Genomic DNA, 19,310 nt, shown 5'->3' on the forward strand with positions numbered 1-19,310 from the left:
CGACTTTCCTAAACTTCAAAGAAATTCTCCCGGGACCCGGGACCCGCAACTCCTTAGCGAACTTCCCCGACGATTCGAACTCAGACACTTACACGAGAAAGCCATAATGCAAGTATTCTATTTCACAATCAAACTGCTTGTAAAAGGTTGTCTGAATTAATCCTGATTCACGGAATTGTGAATTTCTTGAGGGCTCTGGTGAAATTGCGGTGAAGCTGTCTCTCTCTCTCTCTCTCTCTCTCCCTCGTAAATTCTCTCTTTCCATCATTCTTTTCCCTTTGATTTTATTCGTTAAGTTTGATTTTTCCTTGTTTGTACCATATCGTTTGTTTTCTCCTACATATATATGCATATTTACCCCCGTGTGGCTCGTAGCTTTGTATTCTGTAATTGTTTTATTAAAACCCAATAATTGCATTAAATTGAATCCGTATTGTTTTGCTCACAAATATCGAAGTCAATGAGACCTGTGAGTAAGATTTTAGCTACCCATTTAAGCTTGATTTTCCTGTATTACTACTTCAGTAATACAAATTGTACAAAGATAAGAAATATTATTTGTCCTGATCAAACAGATCAATGTTTCTTAAGGTTTGTAAGATTGATAATTGATGAAGAAATCAATTTGGATAAAGGTTACTTTTAAATGATTAAAGGTTCCGTTATACGTAATATTGTCTGTACAACAAGCAAATCAAATTCATAGACTCATGAATATTTATACCATTTGAATTAATTATTCCCCGAAACTCATTGTTGTTACAGAGGTATGTATTGAACCGTGGACTAACTGTATTGTTGCATCCCTACTTCGTACACTGAGAAAAGTCTCAATTTGCATGACTTCATTACTGTACAGACAGAGTACATGCATGGCACATTTTAATTAAATGCTTCATGACTGTTCTTGAGTTTTTCAAAGAGCCAGTTATTCGTTCTCATTAAAAAATTGTTCTGAGGACAATTTGGTCTGTTTTCATTTATATCTTAGTATTTCTGACATTTTGCTTCATTTTGTAGATCAGAATTTTGAACTAATACAATATGGCATGGTATTGCGATACTATTTGGTATAGTTCGTGATACTTCAGCTGGTATAGTATCGGAACATTTGTTTATGGTATCGTGACAACCCTACATTTCACACAGCAGGAATTTAAACAGGTCCAGATATTTAGCATGCCAAATAGCTCACGGGCGTCAGCGACTCATCTGCGATTCTCTCGAATCGCGTGTTTGACCATTCACACTGCGTGATTGTCACTCACGTGCACAAGCACGAAGTGTTCACGGGTTATTCTTTGCAAAACGACAATCGCCAACTACTGGCCTGACATGACATAATACAGACTTTTTTGTAATTTTCGCAGATCTGTGTGAACAGGGATCATTTTGACAATGTTGTCATCTGATTTTAGTACATCATTGTCATGTAAACATACAGGACATGACAGTTGCTACATGAGCAACTGAAGAAAGAAAAAAAGAGAAGTCCTGATAGTACATATACACATACACATATATATATATATATATATATATATATATATATATATATATATATATATATAAAAGATTGTTTTAAATTGTTAGTTAGAATAAATGTAAAACACAGTAAGACTTAAAAAAATTAAGTTTATTTTTTTTGTACTTTTTGCTTTCATAAAAATGTATTTTTCTATGAAGAAATATGCACACACAGGACCACTGCACGGGGTTTTTAATTTCACCAACATGGTACTTCTTTGCAGCGAACAGTTGCTAAAGGGATTTGGTCTCTATTTGCCATACAACTGAACCGGCAATATGCAGAATACGGATACTATCTGTTGTTGTCCCCTGGGTACTGGCTGTCATTGAGTGCAAGAATATTGTTCCCTGTCTGTCTATCCAAATGCAGGATGCCTGTTGGTACAAGTCGGCAGTTAAGGCATGTGCACCATGCAGGCTCTCCTCGGTTTTGTACATGCGCTCCTGTTGTCGCTCACCGGTAATCCTTAATGACCAGAAAAACTCCTGGCAGACGTGTGACTACCAATTTCAGGACTTCGTCCCGCTCCTCCGCTGACAGCTGTGGCAATTCTCTGTAGAAATTGAGCAAGAACATATTTAGAATGGCTAGATTCACATTTCGATCCCACTGTCTTGACACCTTGCTCTCACACTCCACCTGCACCTCTGCCTGGACCCCTTCCTGTATCATTACTGTCACTGCTCTCATCTCATTAAAAAAAGCAATGACATATTATGAAACTGATATTTTTATTTTTGCAACTTTCATATTTGAAATATGCTGTTTCACAGTAACAATGTTAATTTGTAATGATTCCGCCAGATACATTTCCATTGACTAATGAAATTAAATGCTCATAAAATGTTCAGAATAATGCCAAAAGACCCATTTTGTACTGTCGAGTTACATGACTTAAAAAATATATTATATTCCATTATTATAAAACCACTGATTTATCAAAATGAGAGCTGTGATGGAATCACATAAATACTGAAGTGTGACGATGGCGAAGCTAGGGCCCACCCACTTTGAATTGTGGCCCACCCAAAACATAGTTGGTAATTTTCCTAAAAGATATGTGAAATAATTTAATAAACAATAATAATTATGATAAACGTCTTATCACACTAACATTTTATTCATTCAGTTTAAAGAATGTTTAAATACAGTTTTCAATAGTCAATCGTAGTGGGTTTCATAGTTTCCCCGTCTCCCTTTAGGTGCATTTCACACGCTTGTCAAAATGAAAATTTTAATTTGTCAGTTTCTGTTAGTCCCACCCAGGATGTAATGGTAAGATTTGAGCGTTTGTGGAATGTGGAGTTGAATTTGAAAATTGTGAAGCAAATCACTCGATACTTTAAAAGCCTAATTTAGATTTGGATATGTACTGTTGCAAGAAACCAACCAATGAAACCACACAATTCCCACAACACAATAACAGAGACAATTGATTATGAGATCATCCCAGTGTTTAACCAGAAGCCCTGTCTTCTCAGAATAATACTGTATTGCAGAAGAACATGCAGAGGTAAGCACTAAGATGTATAGTGTATAGTTAGTTAATTGAGTCATAGCCAATACTCTCCTAAATAGCCTGTATGTAGCACTTCATCTTTAATAATATGAGATTTTGGCCAAATGTCGGGGGAAAAAAACTGTTGCATAGCTACAGTAAACTTTATAACCTGTAATGAAAACGAAATGCACATACTGCCTCGGATGCGGGAGGCTGTTAATGACGGACAGCGCATGCATCTCTTATATTAATTCTCCAAAATTCGCTGTTCAAAAACCTAAAAACTATAAAGCCATATATACATTAAAGGGGTCATGAATTGAGAAATCAACTTTTCATTCAGCCTTTGATATATAAAAGTTCATCGTGATATAAGAATATCCTGTAAGTTTCGGAGCTGAAAACTTCCTTGATAGTCAAAGAAAACTTTTATTGACACCTGCCCAGCAAACGCTCGATCTCAGAATATGCCAACCCATGACGTCATAGTGTGGTGAAACACCACCTCAACATAAGAATAGTACGCCTGATTCTGTAGTGCCGCTAACTGACTTGAGGAGCTAAACGGATCGCGCTACAGAGCAATAAACATGCCGAAGATAGCAAGATATTGCGCTGTGCCTGGTTGTGGAAGAACACAGTCGCTGCATAAGCTTCCCTCGGATTCTAAAATTAGGAATGTGTGGTTGAACTTTATTTTTAATGAATATCCAGCTCACGTGGGTTAAACATTGCGCGTTTGTTCCTTCATTTCACAGCGGAATCGTTTGTAAACAAGAGACTGGATTTGCAGACAGGATGAGATTATGTGTATGAATGAAGCAACACACTAATGTGAGTAAAAAAAAATTGTTTATGTGTGACAGTATTGCATTGTTACAGATCGTTTGATATCTATTGATTACATGTATATGTCTAACTGAACATAACTTGTTGTCACGCTGTCACACATCCTATAAGACTGGGCCAGGGCCAGGGGAGCTGGAGCTCATTATAATATGCAAATCTTATCCAATCATAGCAGTCGGCGTTTACTTCCAAGTCTTCAGTGCGGCACACCTATAAAAACCGAGCGTTCCAAAAGAGAGGCTCAAAACCAGGGAAGAAAAAAAGCCTATTACTTATTCATTATGATGTTTTTGAATGTAAAAACCACACAAACATCATAAGCTGACCTCAGACATAAAATAATTACAAAAGCTAGTTCATGACCCCTTTAATTAATTAATTCATTCATTCATTCATGTAGGCTATTTCTTATTTGCTCTTTTGTAACTTTGAACTTGAAACTGTGATGCGTTTATATCTGATAATTTGGCATGCCGTTTTCATACTCGATACGATTTACCCACCCTATTTTAAGAAGGCCCACAGTACACTTAACTAAATCCACATCATTTCTTATACCGCTTTGGGGCAGCCTTTGAGGCTAAGCATATCCCATCATTCATCATGTTCAGGAACATGTGTGCGGTGTGCCCCAATTTCGCCTTATGTCTAGAAGAACCTTGCAGTGCAAGTTAAAGGTGCTGTATGTCGGAATATTGTTTGCTGCTCCCCCTCCTCCACAGACTAGACGCTCATGCCGGTTGCCAGTTTGAGGACACGCAACAGGAACGAGCGCAACTGAAAATGGAAGGCAAAGAGACTCACACACTAAGTTTCCAAGTCACGATTCCAAAGCCCTGCAAAGAGTGGTGCGCTTATCCGAGCGCATCTCAGGCTCAGCTCTCCCGTCTCTGCAGGACATCTACACCAAACGCTGCAGAGGTAGAGCTACTAAAATCATCAGAGACATTAATCACCCAGCAAACTCTCACTTCACCCTGCTGCCATCTTGTAAGCGCTTCCGTAGCCTGATGGCAAAGACTGAAAGACTCAGGAGGAGTTTCTTCCCCCAGGCCATCAGACTCCTGAACTCAGTCACGTGACTTCACTTCACCCCCGCACACACATAAACATCCAGTTTAAACATTAACATCCACATACTGCCATTGCACTGCACTTTACTTTCCTATTGTTACTGCGTAACAACCTGTAATAAACCTTGCACATTATACTTCTTTATATATACATATATATATATTTATGTTAACCACTTATTTCTAAGTCTACAGTTTATCTCACTTATCATATCCACTTATTTTTTTTATATTTTTATATTTTAATTTTTATATTTTTATTTTTATCTTATTTCCTATTTTTATCTTTTACTTGATTTATTTATAATTCTACTTATGTTAATACTTTTTATTCTAATTTTATTCTATTTCTATTTTAATTTCTTGTAACTGTTATTTGCACTGTCCATGGAGCGGACCTGTTTACATTTCACTGCCAGTTGTATATTGTGTATATAACTGTGTATGTGACAAATAAAACTCTTGAATCTTGAATCTAAGTTGATGGGTTTATTTATACGCAGGTTTTTAATATGCTCTCGTTCTTAGAGGTTTTAAGATGGATGTGGAGGATTTTTAGAATCTGCGATCTCTGACCCAGTTTGTTTGCTGGCTTCCATGGAGAAATGCGATTGGTAAACTGGCAACGTGCGTTATCGCACAGAACAAAACAAAAACAGACATTCCGGAACAAACATTTCAAAGTAAAATAACTGGCTGTAGAATTGTTTTTCTGAGAAACGAGTATGTGAACTCAGCGTGTTTCCTAAATATCTGCAAACATATGATATTTTTATGCTTTAATACAGTCAAAAACGTACATTAAGCACCTTTAAATTAATAAGTTGTTACATATAATTTGTCAAACTAAATGTGTTACACATAACTGGTGCAGAGACTGCAGAGATTATATGTAGCTTGTAAAATAAAGCACCACAATCACGCAGGACTTCTCGAAAAGTGACTTCACGTCACTGTTTTGCCTGAAGCTTGCTTGCGTCACTATGGAGTGTGTGCATGAGCAATACGTTGCTGGCTGCAGTTCACTAAATGGCCACCTGTCGCTGATAACAAGGTTTTTTATTCTACATATAGTCCCTTTCTTCCTACAATTTATATGCTGATGACACAGCTTAACTTTTCATTTTAACCAGATGATCCCACGGTAACTGCACAGATCTCTTGACTGCTTGGCAGACATGAAAGAACATCACTTTCAACTATAAAATCTAGCGAAACAGAGCTTCCAGTCACTATAGCACAGTTTCACCATCCAGCTTTATCAACAATAATCCCATTGAGATCTGACAGATATCTTGGGGTAATCTTTGATGAACAGCTGTAATTTCAAGAAATCTTGTATTGTAGTGTGATAATGTAAGCATCTGTAAACATGACATGACTGCTGCATAATCTTACAGATGGGCCTAACAAACTAATCTATTTATTTTACATGTTATTTTGTAGCCTACATCTGTTCTCTGATAGCGGACAACATTTGCATAGTCATGATTGATTCATATATTGTTTTAAAAAACAAACATCTAATATTGTATAAGCAACACTGGACAATTGGATAGATTAATGTTAATTCTCACTATACATGAACATGACTGAAATTAAATATATCTCTTTTCTCAGGTATCTCTGTGGTTTGTGAAACATTTCTGTGTACGTTTCTGTGATAGTGATGGGCCGCCCATTTATTGCGTTGGTCATAATTTATCTTTGACTGCGTTATAATGACTTCCTAATTCGGAATATGATCAAAGTGGATTTTAACACCCTAAAATTAACAAAATGACTAAGAAAAGTATTTCATTTTGCTGAACGAAATTCTGTCATCAAATCAAGTCAGTAAAATTATCTGATATATTACTGTTGCTTATGGGTAAAGTTACACACAACACAACTTGTATAAAGAGAGCTTACTTTATGTACAATCAAGTATTTTTTTATTTTTTTTACCTGTGTTTTTACTTTTTATCGGTGTGAGGTTTGTAATCTTTTTGCGGCTGAAGATCCGGCGCTTCGCTGGGCTTGGTCCCTCCTGGAAAGAACGAGAAAGGCAAAGAGTCAGCGAACACACCCACTCATCACAAACAGTTAAACCAAGCAATGAGAAGATGGACTTACCAAAGCGGACTCCCTCGACTGCAGGCCTTCTTTCGTCTGTGGTGGGGTTGCAGAGGGTGATGGGCTGGCGGAGGTTGACGGGCTGGCTGCCCGCTTACAGGGCTTGTTGCCCCCCTTTGGCCCGGAGACGGTGGGGTGCCAAGTCTCCACTTTTTTTAATGCTTTGGTTTCCTCACCCTCCACAGCTGACTCAAACAGGCGGCGGTGTTCTGCTGCCTGCTTTGCATTTAAGTTCAACACATAAAATCGGTCAGCGGTGGTGGTATCTTGGCACATGAATTGTGCCAATTTATACCAGTCTCCGGGGCTGTGGGTGTTCTTCGCCTGTATGGAGAGAAGAAAGCATAAGGCAAAGAGGCAAACACACACTTCAGAAACTCACACAGCAGAAACTCACACAGCAGAAACATGCACAGGAATTCTTACATGGGTGGCAATGGAGGTCCTGACATCAGTGAACGTGGGCGTCCCAAGCAAGCCCATGCCAGCCCATGCCTCTTGGAAATATTGGTTCAAATTTTTGCTGGAGCTGGGCTTGGATGTAAAAAAAAAGTAGTAGGCATCCTTCCCACCCATCAAGGTGGACCTCATGGATAAAAAATCCTGCAGCCACTCATACTCCTCAGCATCCAAGGCCAGCTGGGCTGCCCCGAATGCCTGGTTGGTCATGTGAGATGATATCTGCAGAAAAAGTGACAAACAGCATAAGCATTTGGGGAGAGTTCTATGTGAGAACTGTGTAGAAAGAGGGAGAGGAATAAAATCACTCACGTTGATAACATAGCTGACCTCCGTGGTGGTCTGCTGGGCTTCCTCCACCTCCTTTATGGTCAAGTTCTGGAACACCCCGCCGCGATGACCATAGATGCAGGCCAGGTATGCGGTGAGGTGTCCGTAAAATGACCACTGGTCTTTCTTGTCCCCCGAATTCCTGAGGCGAGCTACACAAAGAAAGGGCGAAACATTAGGGGGCGCTTTGGAAAGACACAGTTTGAAAGGTGAGGTGGAGTGAAAACTTACCCAGAATCTCTGGAATCCTCTGCTTGGCGGAGGAGCGGCAATCTGTTAACACTGCCTTCGGAATGAGGCTGCCTTCCTTGGCTGGGTTGAAGGCCACCTTTTGCACCACTACCTTCCTCTGAAGTAATTTTACCATCGTCCTGGCCTGCCTCCTGATGCCCACCAGAACCACTTTTGAGAGGTGACAAGTGGTGGGTGGGGTCTCGGCCAGGTAATCAAGGAACTGGATGATGTTTTTCAGGTAGTGGTGGATGGTTGGCTTGCTGATTTTAGCCTGTGTCAGCGAGTTCAGCCAGGACCGCATCCGGATGGTTTGGTTGAGGAAGGTCAGACTGGCCAGGTCTGACCTCCCTGCCGCCATGTACGCAATGAAATGGCGGATACGGAAAACCTTCAAGGCAATGTTGTTTTTGAGCTTTGGAGTGGGGTTGGCGCCCTCCTGTTGGCCCCTGTACTCCTCCAGGAGAACATCTGAGAAACGAAAACAAACAATTGGGTCAATCAGGGTGAGGGCACAGAGTAATAAGTGACAGAGCGTGGTACTTACTTAAAGCCGCCACGTGGTCCGGGAAAGGGTGTTCCTCCAGCTGCTGCGAGGACTGCTGGGGGGTGGGGGGCTGGTCCAGGGGGCCCTGGCTGGCCAGTTCCGCTGCAGGCCTGACATGGAGCTCGCCTTCCTCCTCTTCCAGTTCCTTCACTGGGGAGGGAAGAGCCATTTGAAGTTTGCTTGTGACCTGGGCAACCTGAGTGGAGGGGGTGGACCGTGATCTCCTCCGCAACAGTCGGTAGCGGCGGGTCACATGTCTGAGGGCACGGCTCAGCATGTCCACCTGCCTGTTGAGGTCCACCACCTGATCCTGGAGCTGTTTGCGGGCCTGCTGGCAGCAGGGGTTATCATCAGAGGTCCCACCCTCCTCCTCCTCCAGAGGTGGAGGGGCATCTATCAGATCTTGAGCCTCCTCCAGATCCAGGGTCGAGGCCATAGGCACGGCCGGGTTGCTTGCACGCAGCTCTGCAAGGTTATCAATAATCTTCTTTCTCTTCAATGCCTGCATGGTCTCTCGCTGGGCTGCCCTCGTTAACTCGGTATGGTCCTTTAGGTGGCGGTCCATACGGGAGGAGGACTTGCCGCAGGCAGGCACGGGGCAGGTGCTCTTGCGGACGTCGACCCTCCCCGAGGAAATGGCAAGCAGCAGCTTGCGCTCCTGGCTGTTGATGACCCTGTGGGTCAACCTCAAATGCTGGCTGAGCTGATGGTAGCCACGAAGGCACAGCGGGCAGTCTTCAAGACCCATGCCAACAAAATAGAGGAATGTTACAATTTTTTTTTAAATGACAAAGACAAAATGTGTGTCAGGGGGTCATTTATGCCCTTTACAGGACCAATTTGCATTCTATTTGACCCAGAAGTATAATAGATCAAAAAGTGGACCACCTTTTGTCCAGTCTTTTCAAATTTTGAGTCTCTACCCTAAATCTCTCCCTCAGGCCTCTTTGACTGTTATACTTTCAGAACCTTTTGAGTGATTTTTTTTCAGGAAGGGCCTAGAGTTCCACGCTCTGGAGTGGTGCGTTGGGGGCCCCTAGAGAGTCAGAATCTGAAATATCAAGGTCCCACAAACTTCCGTCTCCGTATGGGGGCCATTCCATGAGCCATTTAATGGCATAGCAGTTTCGGGGACACACTTTTTTCTACATTTTGACCCATGAACGAGGTAGCAGGGCCACCAAACTTTCCTGCCTGCTCCAGGGTTCCCTGACGAGACACCAATTGTGCCCTCAATGAGCTGAAACAAAGCTCCTGTATTACCCCTTTTCCACCAAGGCAGTGCTGGTGCTAGTTCGGAGCCAGAGCCTAGTTTCAAATCAGTTCTTAAGTAGCACCAAAACATTGCTGGGCTAGAAGTAAGAACCGATTACGTCAGGCGCTGGGGGTGGGGTTACTATGACCACCATTTTTTAAATAGCAGCTAATGGAGCTAACACCTGCTGCTGGTTTGTAATCTCCGTCTATACAAATTACGGCGAGCTGCACGAATGTATTGGATTCGCTGTGTTTTGATGCCGATGTAGGATCGTAAAGCCATGTGCATCAATAGTAACACAACATTTTTCATTGTTGATGGAAGGCTTGTTCGAGATGCATCGGCGCTGTGCAGACCGATCGCTGTGTGACAACGAGTCCAGCGAGAGAATATGACTCCTTGTGCTTTTGATTCACTCATGCAGTGTTTTGATATCATCGGTTTGCGCAGCGCCGATGCATCTCGAACAAGCCTGGTGTGTTTGCGTTTCCCGCTGCCTCGCTAGCGTTGCTGAGAAAGATGAGACTTATACAGTGACGTAAGACTTGGCTCTATTGCGGCTCTTAGCATGTGGAAAAACAAATGGTTCTTAGAAGGCTCCTCAGTCGAACCAACTATGAACTGGGACTAGCACTGGCTCTGAACTAGCACCCGGTTCATTCGGGTGGAAAAGGGGTATAATCGATCTGACCTTTTGACCCCATTTTTCTAGACATCCAACTTTCCCTTTAAATAATGTGTCCGTGTACGGTCCCATTTTGGATTCTAGGGGGCTTTTGACCTAGGGGCCTCGAATGCTTGTTCGTGGGGCCCTCAGAAACAACATATTAAAGAGACAAATTCCTCAGTGTTTGGGAAGGGCTTTAAAAACAATCTGAAAAAATATTCAGTGAAAAATACAAACATGTGCTTGTCCCTTTTTTGACACCTGAACAAGGTCATAGGGCCTAGTATCTGATCACTATCATTCATTCTATTCTATTCTAAATGCTATGAAACCATTCAAGCATGATAATATGCAACAAAAAAAATCTATATTTCTGTATTTTATTTATTCTGTTTAATGTTGATTATCACGTTGTTTTACATATGCATTTGCTTACATATGATAGTTTGTTTCTGCTAGTGCTGGGCGGTATGACCAAAAATGTATATCACTGTATTTTTCTAAATTATATCGGTTTCACGGTATATGACGGTATTTTTTCCCCTATGCATGACCGGGTGTTAATCACACTTTCTACTGATTAAGAGAGGAAATACTGCAGGAGATTCACTAGAATGCCCTGTTTTACTGTCATGATGAGTGACTATTGTAGAAAAATTCCACACTAGAGTTAATAGGCCTGGTTTACAAAGCCTCACAAAATGATGCTGTGGAGAGACAGCAACCAATAAAACACAGACCTGCAACACACTCAGAGTCATACTTACAGACACCTGAATATTAAAAGTTGAGTTGAGGGCACCTTAAGCATTTTAAAAATCTAACCCTATATAACAACAAACTGCCAAAACGAAGAGAAACGCGGATATTTGCAATACATTTAAGAGCACTCTATGAACGAATGACACGTCAGTTTAACACAGAAAGAATAAAGCAGTTACTTTTTTGCCCATTCTTCTTTGAATTGTCAGTTTATTTATTAATTTACATCATTGTCTTTTGTGTAGCAAAATAATCCATCGTGTCAGCGCGTTCGTGATCAGACATACGGTTGTATCAGTGTAATCAGTGCATACTGCATACATTTCATTTTAATAAGACGTGATGAAATATGTGCGCATACACGCTTCTGGTTCATGTCTAGAGCACTAGAGTTTATGAAATATGTCCATAAAAATGTAAACGCGCTCGCTCCGGTCTATATCAGTGCTATATGATCCATGTGGTGAGCGTTGTTAATCCCATAGCGGCGCTCCGCGCAGAAACCGCTCTCTCTCGCGCGCCGCATGTAGTTCGAATTCTCCAGAATCTCCACTATAATCAAGGGCTGAATCCGAAATAGCCCCCCATAACCTCAAATATAGCATTATTTGGAGGGGACGGACAGCACTTTTTAGTGGTGTCCGAAACCCTAGTGGACGTTATTGAGTGCACTCATTCTATCCCGTTGCACCGCAATAACGAGTGTACAGCCGATGTACACACATTGCCTGTCCGATTTCACGCACATTTTCATTCACTCCTTCAAATAAAGTGATAACATAGGGAATAATGAATGAGAGTATAGGATTCAGCCATAGGCTATGCTGTTAATGCGATCTCAACTGTGCTCTGACTGCTCCTTACTACAGTGCATCAAAGAAATGGGTCCCCTCTCAAACAATGACGCGCTGCGCCACATTCCGAACGTTGTTTAAGCGACATATACCGGTATAGCGGTATCATCAAAATTCATATCATAAAATAAATAAATACCGGTATTCGGTATGAACCGGTATACCGCCCAGCACTAGTTGCTGCTACTTTTTTTCCTGTGTTTTGATCAGAAGATTTGGTACTCTTTCAAAAAATGTGTAATCAGCTTTGAAAATGAAACCAACCTGTTTGTGTCCCAGTATCATCTTGTTTCACTCTGGATTTTTCTTCAGTCCTCATGTTTTCAGTCCTTTCTTTAATAAACGCCTTCTTCGTTTGTGTCTCAATATTTTCTTGCATCACACTGATTGTTTCTTCAATCCTCACGTCTTCACTCTCTTTATTAAACACCATCTTTGTTTGTTCCTCAGTTTCTTCTTGTTTCACACTGAATGTTTCTTCAATCCTCACGTCTTCACTCTCTTTAAGAAACGCCATCTTTGTTTGTTCCTCAGTATCTTCTTGTTTCACACTGAATATTTGTTCAATCCTCACGCCTTCACTCTCTTTAAGAAACGCCATCTTTGTTTGTTCCTCAGTATCTTCTTGTCTCACACTGAATGTTTCTTCAATCTTCACATCTTCACTCTCTTTAATAAACACCATCTTTGTTTGTTCCTCAATTTCTTCTTGTTTCACACTGAATGTTTCTTCAATCCTCGTGTCTTGACTCTCCTCTTTAATAAACACCATCTTTGTTTGTTCATTAGTATCTTCTTGTTTCACACTGAATGTTTCTTCAATCCTTGTGTCTTCACTCTCCTCTTTAATAAACACCATCTTTGTTTGTTCCTCAGTATCTTCTTGATTCACACTGAATGTTTCTTCAATCTTCATGTCTTCATTCTCCTCTTTAATACATGCCATCTTTATAATAGTGTCACGTTGATCTGAGTTGCTTCACCAAGAGTTTTTCTGTGTGGGTTGAAAAGTTTGACATGTTTAAGATGAGAATAACTAACAGGAAGAAAAATAAACCCAGACTAAGTCTCTGTGTGCGTCTCAATCAGCTCTAGTTCAGTATCAGCACACTGGTAAGAGAGTCAACTGTCAGAGTGAGAATTAATGGACTTAAATGACCTTATTAGCCAAAAACACGCGAAACTAGCACTACAAAAAGAACAAACTATACAGAGATTTCAAATGTAGTTATTTGTAGATCACACTGTTTGAGCAGCACATGCACTGAATCGAGTGCTTCGAATTACCAAATAATTTTTTTAGAAACAACTGGTTTAATAATTAACACAATCGCCATCACTACTCGCCAGTGACCGAAATCAGGTTCACTAAACTGATTCACGTTATAGGGAGCGAAATGAGACACACCTTTTCTGTTACTCATGTGTGAATGCGCTTTAAATCACACATAATAAAGTTATTAATGTTAGATAAAGTATTACATAGTGATGGTAATTTTAAAACAGTGCTTCATGAAGCTTCGAAGCTCTACAAATCTTCTGTTTCGAATCAATTGGTTCAGCGCGTGTATGAAACTACCAATGTCACGTGATTTCAGTAAACGAGGCTTCGTTACATCACTGTATCGAAATGTCAATGGTTCACCGCTAGGGGCAATGATCCATGGAACAAACAAAACAAGCCCTGACAACTGATAAAAGAACATAGGCCTATAGACAATTAGGCCTACTATTTATTTTTATTATATGATTAGTTAATTGTATTTGAAAGATTTTACTTTCAATAAAACATTTGCAATAGATTTATAAATGGTCTTTTTATGCATGTTTGGCATGCAGGGTTGCCATATTGGGCGGTTTCGCAATCTATTTTGCGGGCAAAAATCTCTCTCTCTCTCTCTCTCTCTCTCTCTCTCTCGGCTGATGTGCCCTGACGTAGCTCATGTCGGTTCGTGGAATATAGGCTATAGCTTTATGGTATTAGGCCTAATTGTTCAAAATCACAGGTGTTCAAGTTTGCTATTATATTTAGCATATGAAAATATTTTTTTGTGTAGAGATGGCCCGCCATGCATTAACGTTCTGCTTCTGCAAAGAGCGCACTGAAATACGTTCAACGCGATTTTCATGTAGGCCTAATGTTATTCTTGAATATGCATGTTGCATGTGGCTATTTGAAATAATTGAAATGTTAAAGTGGGTTATTTTGTATGTCCATATATCCACTCAATGTCTTTTATTGACAATAAACAGACTCATTGATCGCCTAAGTTGATCGCATTATTTTCCGTAACATAAGCTTATAGTTTAATAGTATAATAGTCAGATTGAGGACTCTTTTGCATCCATTGCGTTTTCCTTTTTTAAACCAGAAATTAAATATGGAAACGCAGTTTCTTCTTTTTTTATTTTAACATACATTTTATCTTAATTAGCAGATACAAGGTAATTTTTCTAATACCTTATTATTATTTTATTAAAAATAATATAAATGATCTATAACTTTTTTTTTATGTGTAAATATGCTCAATTTAATTTCTGGGGTTTTTGCGTCAATACACAGATTCTACAAGTGCCCATAGCAGTGCCTTTTCTTCTGGAATCAATAGAATGACTACGGAAAGAGGCATAGAAGGTCCGTGTACTTTTTTCTTCATTCATTATTCTATTTCGGAATGAAAGATGAAATTTAAAAAAGGGTGCAGCTTGGTTTTTTTTTTTTTTCAAGAAAAAAAAAGCAGAAATGGCTGTATTTTGTTTTCCAAATGTATTGTTGTCATCAAATAATAGTATTAGAAAATTGGATGACATTTCCGATCGTTTTTTAATTTGTAATCATTATTTGTAAATGTATTGCATTTCATTTGACTGATCCTATCTTTACCTGGAAATAATTTTACAAAAGAACATTTGTAAATTGACATTTTTTTTTTTTTTATATGAATTTGTTCGTTTTTAGTTTATGCAAAACGTAATTAAAAAAATCCAAAAATAAGTTATTTGATTTTGTGTGCATGGAATTTGTGTATAGCCTACGTTTTGATTTAAATTTTGTTATTCAACATAATATTTAAAAATACAACAACCATTCCATTTTTGTTTTTGTTTCCATGGTTAAAAATTAAAAAGGATGGATGCAAAAGTACACGGACCGTCACGTTCATTTCATTGAATGTTGTTTCTGAAATCGGATAGGCTAGTCGATAAATGGGTCATTTTAAAGCTTGTTAATGATTTCAATGTATTTAAACGAGAAACAAGCCAAAAAAAGTTTTGGGCTGGAAAACCCTGCTGGCATCTGGCAACCCTGTTGGCATGGGTTTTTTGGTGTATTTACACTGTTCTGACCAGCATGGGTCGCCGTGGAGAGGGGTGTCCGATTGTTTCGAAGCTTCGACACAACACGGTACATTTTCTTCAACTGTTTCAATGTTTCATGAAGCCTCGGTCGGCCCATCACTAGTATTACAATGTTAAATTCAATAATAATTAAGCCAAGGCTTGAAATTGCGACCAGTGTGGTCGCATGTGCACCCAACATTTAATTTGTGCAATCTCAAAATATTTGGGAGCATTTGTGTCCAAAAAACTGTTGAGGTGCGACCATGTGAGCGGATACAGTGACCGGTCCACTGTTCTATAAATAACAAGTTAATAAATAATAGTGGTGTCAACAATAATCGATTTGGCGATGCATCGCAATGCGGGGCATGCACGATTCAGCATCGATGCGGCAAAGTGCCATAATCGATTATGTCACCATTTATTTTCTGGCCTTGAGTTGGACAATAAAGTTGTGAAGTTTCAATTACTTCCAGGGTCATAACAACAACAACAATCAAGATGGCTGAGGCGGAGGGAGATGACTGCAATAGACGGGTAATTAAAAACGCCCCCAAAGCTTGGAAGGCGGACATCTGGGCACATTTCGGATTCCGACTTCACACCGCACGCGTTGGCAGTGCGTTGGCAGGGCAGAAGCGGTGCGTACGGAGAGCGGGAGCCGCGCACCTCCGTTGTGGATTCACACTGGCAGCGTTTATCTCGCGCAGCTGAACCGCGGCTCGTATATTGCAAATACAGACGAATATTGTCCATTATGTCACATTTTCCGGTCTTCTCCTCCGAACCCCATCTGTGTCGTGCTTTGATTTATGATGGGCAGCATAGGCTGCAAATGCGACCGTGTTCCCCTTTGTCTCATACACACATGCATATAACTTGTTGTATATAAGTAGTTCACATGATAAATGTAACATTAAAGTGAATATATGCTTTAGTTTTAATCATTTAAACAGGCTTTTGAAGTTTGGGCAAAAACTTCTGGCAGTGTTGTGTTTATTTTATTTTTTTACTGCTGGAAAAAGTTGGCTGTTATTATTGCTTTATTTAATTTCAAATGGTTCTAAAGCAGAGAAAAGAGAAACATTTTTCATTCAAAGCACTGAAAGCAGTGATTTATGTTTTCTTTTTCAGGTTTGAAAATGCCCTATCCAATACCTTGTACCATTCAATTTTATTTTATTTAAATGACATTTATGTCAAAGATACAGGAGAGTGATAATACACACATAGCAGCCAATAAAATCTGTTGTTCAATATCTGACTGCTTGTATTGCCTCATGACTGATTTGTACGGTGGCCCAGTAGTGCACAACACAACGAAATTTAAAAAGCATACATAAGTTCACAACACAACGAAATAAATCCACAACACAACGAAAAATCCACAACACAACGAAAAGTCCACAACACAACGAAAAGTCCACAACACAACGAAAAGTCCACAACACAACGAAAAATCCACAACACAACGGAAATGCTCCCGACCACTCGGAGCGCTGTAAAGTTGCCACTGTTCTATAGAGTCGGCAATCTTACAAATAAATCAATACCACAATTAGTTGTAACAGTATGTAGGCTAACCATTGTTTATCTATATGAAATATTAATTTAAAATCACCTACATGCATTATAGCTGCATATTTATGCTCGAGAATGCTTTGACCCGATACCACGGCGCTAAGGGAACGTCTACCAATTCTACCAATTGGTTGAAACGTATAATTTGTATGAATTAAAATTACTTTAACATTTAAAAACAGACATGTTAAAATTCCACAGCTTGATTGTATTGGTAAAATTGACTTAATAATGCACAACACAACATTGGAATTTGAAAATTAAAAAAAAAAGTACATTTAATTCATACAAATTATGTTTCAACTTCGTGGAATTGGCAGACGCTCCCTTAGCGCCGAGGCAGCGGGTCAAAGCGTTCTCGAGTATAAATATGCAGCTATTATGCACGTAAGTGATTTTTAATTGATATTTCATGTCGATATACAACTGCACACTTAAAACTGATCGTAGAGTTTAAATATTTGTAAGATTGGCGAATCTATATAGAACAAGGCAAGGAAAACTAACTTTACCGCACTCCGAGAGTCCCCTAGTGGTCGGGAGCATTTCCGTTGTGTTGTGTATTTTTCTTTGTGTTGTGGCTTGATTTCGTTGTGTTGTGGATTTTTCTTTGTGTTGTGGATTTTTCTTTGTGTTGTGTCTTGATTTCGTTGTGTTGTGGTTTCATTCCGTTGTGTTGTGGATTTATTTCGTTGTGTTGTGAACTTATATATGCTTTTTAAATTTCGTTGTGTTGTGCACTACTGGGCCACCGTAGATTTGCCTTGTGTGCAGTAGAATTTTGATGCATCGCAATGCATCGTAGAATCGAATTGAATCGAATCATTACCTGGTGAATCGTAATCGAATTGAATTGTGAGGGCAGTGCCAATGCACACCCCTAATAAATAACTCCATCTTTATGCTCTTAACTTTAAAAGCAGACTTTAGGTCAAATCACTTCCTTTTCACTGCGCTCCGTTGTCACGTGACAGGGAGCTAACTAAAGCGCAACATGTAAAGAGCTGAAGAGAGGAGGATTTTTGAAGGGGCAAGAGTGTAAGAATTTTACTTGACCGACCGGACAAGTAGCCTGATTAAAACGTCAATAACAAAAAATAACTAGGGAATCAGCAAAACGCGAGAATGATTCTCTGATTTTATTTCATTTAGTGTAAATGGCGATTGATGGTGGAATCAACTGTGTTTCATTACTGAATAATTAAACATTTTGAACGAATCGTTTGAGTCAAAGATTTAATAACCCATTCATAAATAACCTAAACATAAACATTCTTGAATGAATCATCCGTTTGAACGAAACGTTTGAATGAACGACTCATGTTTAAAAGTATCATTATTTGCAAAATGTTTTATTCTTTATGTGTATATTCAAAATATATTCAAAACAATATGATAACATTATTCAATTGAAAATCAGTGAAAATTTCTGTGAAAATTATTTAATTTGATTTGCAACAGTGTCTTATTATTCTAATTACATTTATTCATCAAATTTAAGAATTTAAAATGAAAGATGAAGCATATCTTTAATAAGATTAGGGGAAAATGCCCCTTTTAAAAGGGGAATAAATGCCCTCACTTGTGAGAATGTTGCTTTAGAATAAATTACATACACATATACACACATATATATATATATACATATATAAAATATAACACAAAAATCCTATGTTTCCAGACAAGCAGCTTTTTATTCTGACAACTGAATGACCGATTTAGCCTCCTTGCACACGCACACAAACTTAAACATTATATATAATATATAAACATTTTAGTTGTGGTGCTCCTAGATTTTTGCTGGTTATGGTTAGTGCTACCAAGTAAAAAGGTAAATTTCGAGCCATTTTACATCCTGTGTAAAAACTATTAATCATTAATCGTTTAAAAAATAATAATAATAATAAGAAAACATAATGTACATTAAGAGCACAACTAACCATACATGTCAGGGATACATACAGAACAAATTAAGAGAAAGGCATTTTACATAAAAACTATACCTCTTAAACAGCTGTAGAGTTTCCCAGTCTTCAGCCGAATCATAACAGACACATTTTCTCTTAGTTAATGGCGGATTGCAAACAACTTCAAGCATAGACCATAAAAAACAACATACACGTGAGCGCGGCGCAGCCTTATGACGTCACGCCCAGACCAAAAATAAAAGTCCATTTCACACACTGCCGTCTAAAATCTTTCTTAACTTT

The 19,310-nt window shown here is 39.2% G+C and overlaps 1 protein-coding gene across 3 annotated transcripts; it reads right to left on the reverse strand.

The window, feature by feature from the left end:
* Positions 1-1,616: 1,616 nt before the first annotated feature.
* LOC307126183 (uncharacterized protein) lies at positions 1,617-19,231 on the reverse strand. Of its 3 annotated transcripts, XR_013816467.1 has the most exons (10): positions 19,104-19,231; positions 12,442-13,171; positions 8,637-9,371; positions 8,090-8,560; positions 7,841-8,010; positions 7,496-7,750; positions 7,070-7,393; positions 6,902-6,983; positions 4,686-4,811; positions 1,619-2,084 (listed from the first exon to the last, which is right to left on the reverse strand). XR_013816467.1 is itself a non-coding variant. In XM_079816598.1 (9 exons), the coding sequence occupies exons 2-9, from the start codon at positions 13,121-13,123 to the stop codon at positions 2,041-2,043; spliced, it is 2,763 nt and encodes a 920-aa protein (XP_079672724.1). In that variant the 5' UTR covers positions 13,124-13,171; positions 19,104-19,231; the 3' UTR covers positions 1,617-2,040. The 3 variants fall into 3 exon arrangements, 2 of the variants coding, with proteins under 2 accessions (XP_079672724.1, XP_079672725.1); XM_079816598.1 differs by lacking the exon at positions 4,686-4,811 and having other exon boundaries at positions 1,617-2,084; XM_079816599.1 differs by lacking the exon at positions 1,619-2,084 and having other exon boundaries at positions 4,660-4,811.
* Positions 19,232-19,310: the final 79 nt, after the last annotated feature.

The sequence above is a fragment of the Gobio gobio genome (assembly GCF_949357685.1).
Source record: "Gobio gobio genome assembly, chromosome: 5".
Lineage (NCBI taxonomy): Eukaryota > Metazoa > Chordata > Actinopteri > Cypriniformes > Gobionidae > Gobio > Gobio gobio.

Bases quoted from the DNA above. Each gene is read 5' to 3' on its own strand.
- LOC307126183 (XM_079816598.1), bottom strand. From the start codon at position 13,123: ATGGCATGTATTAAAGAGGAGAATGAAGACATGAAGATTGAAGAAACA. The intron at 7,394-7,495 runs GTAAGAATTCCT...CTCTCCATACAG, and splicing joins GGACCTCCATTGCCACCCAT to GCGAAGAACACCCACAGCCC. The intron at 2,085-6,901 runs GTAAAAAAAATA...CAATTTCTACAG, and splicing joins GATAAAAAGTAAAAACACAG to AGAATTGCCACAGCTGTCAG.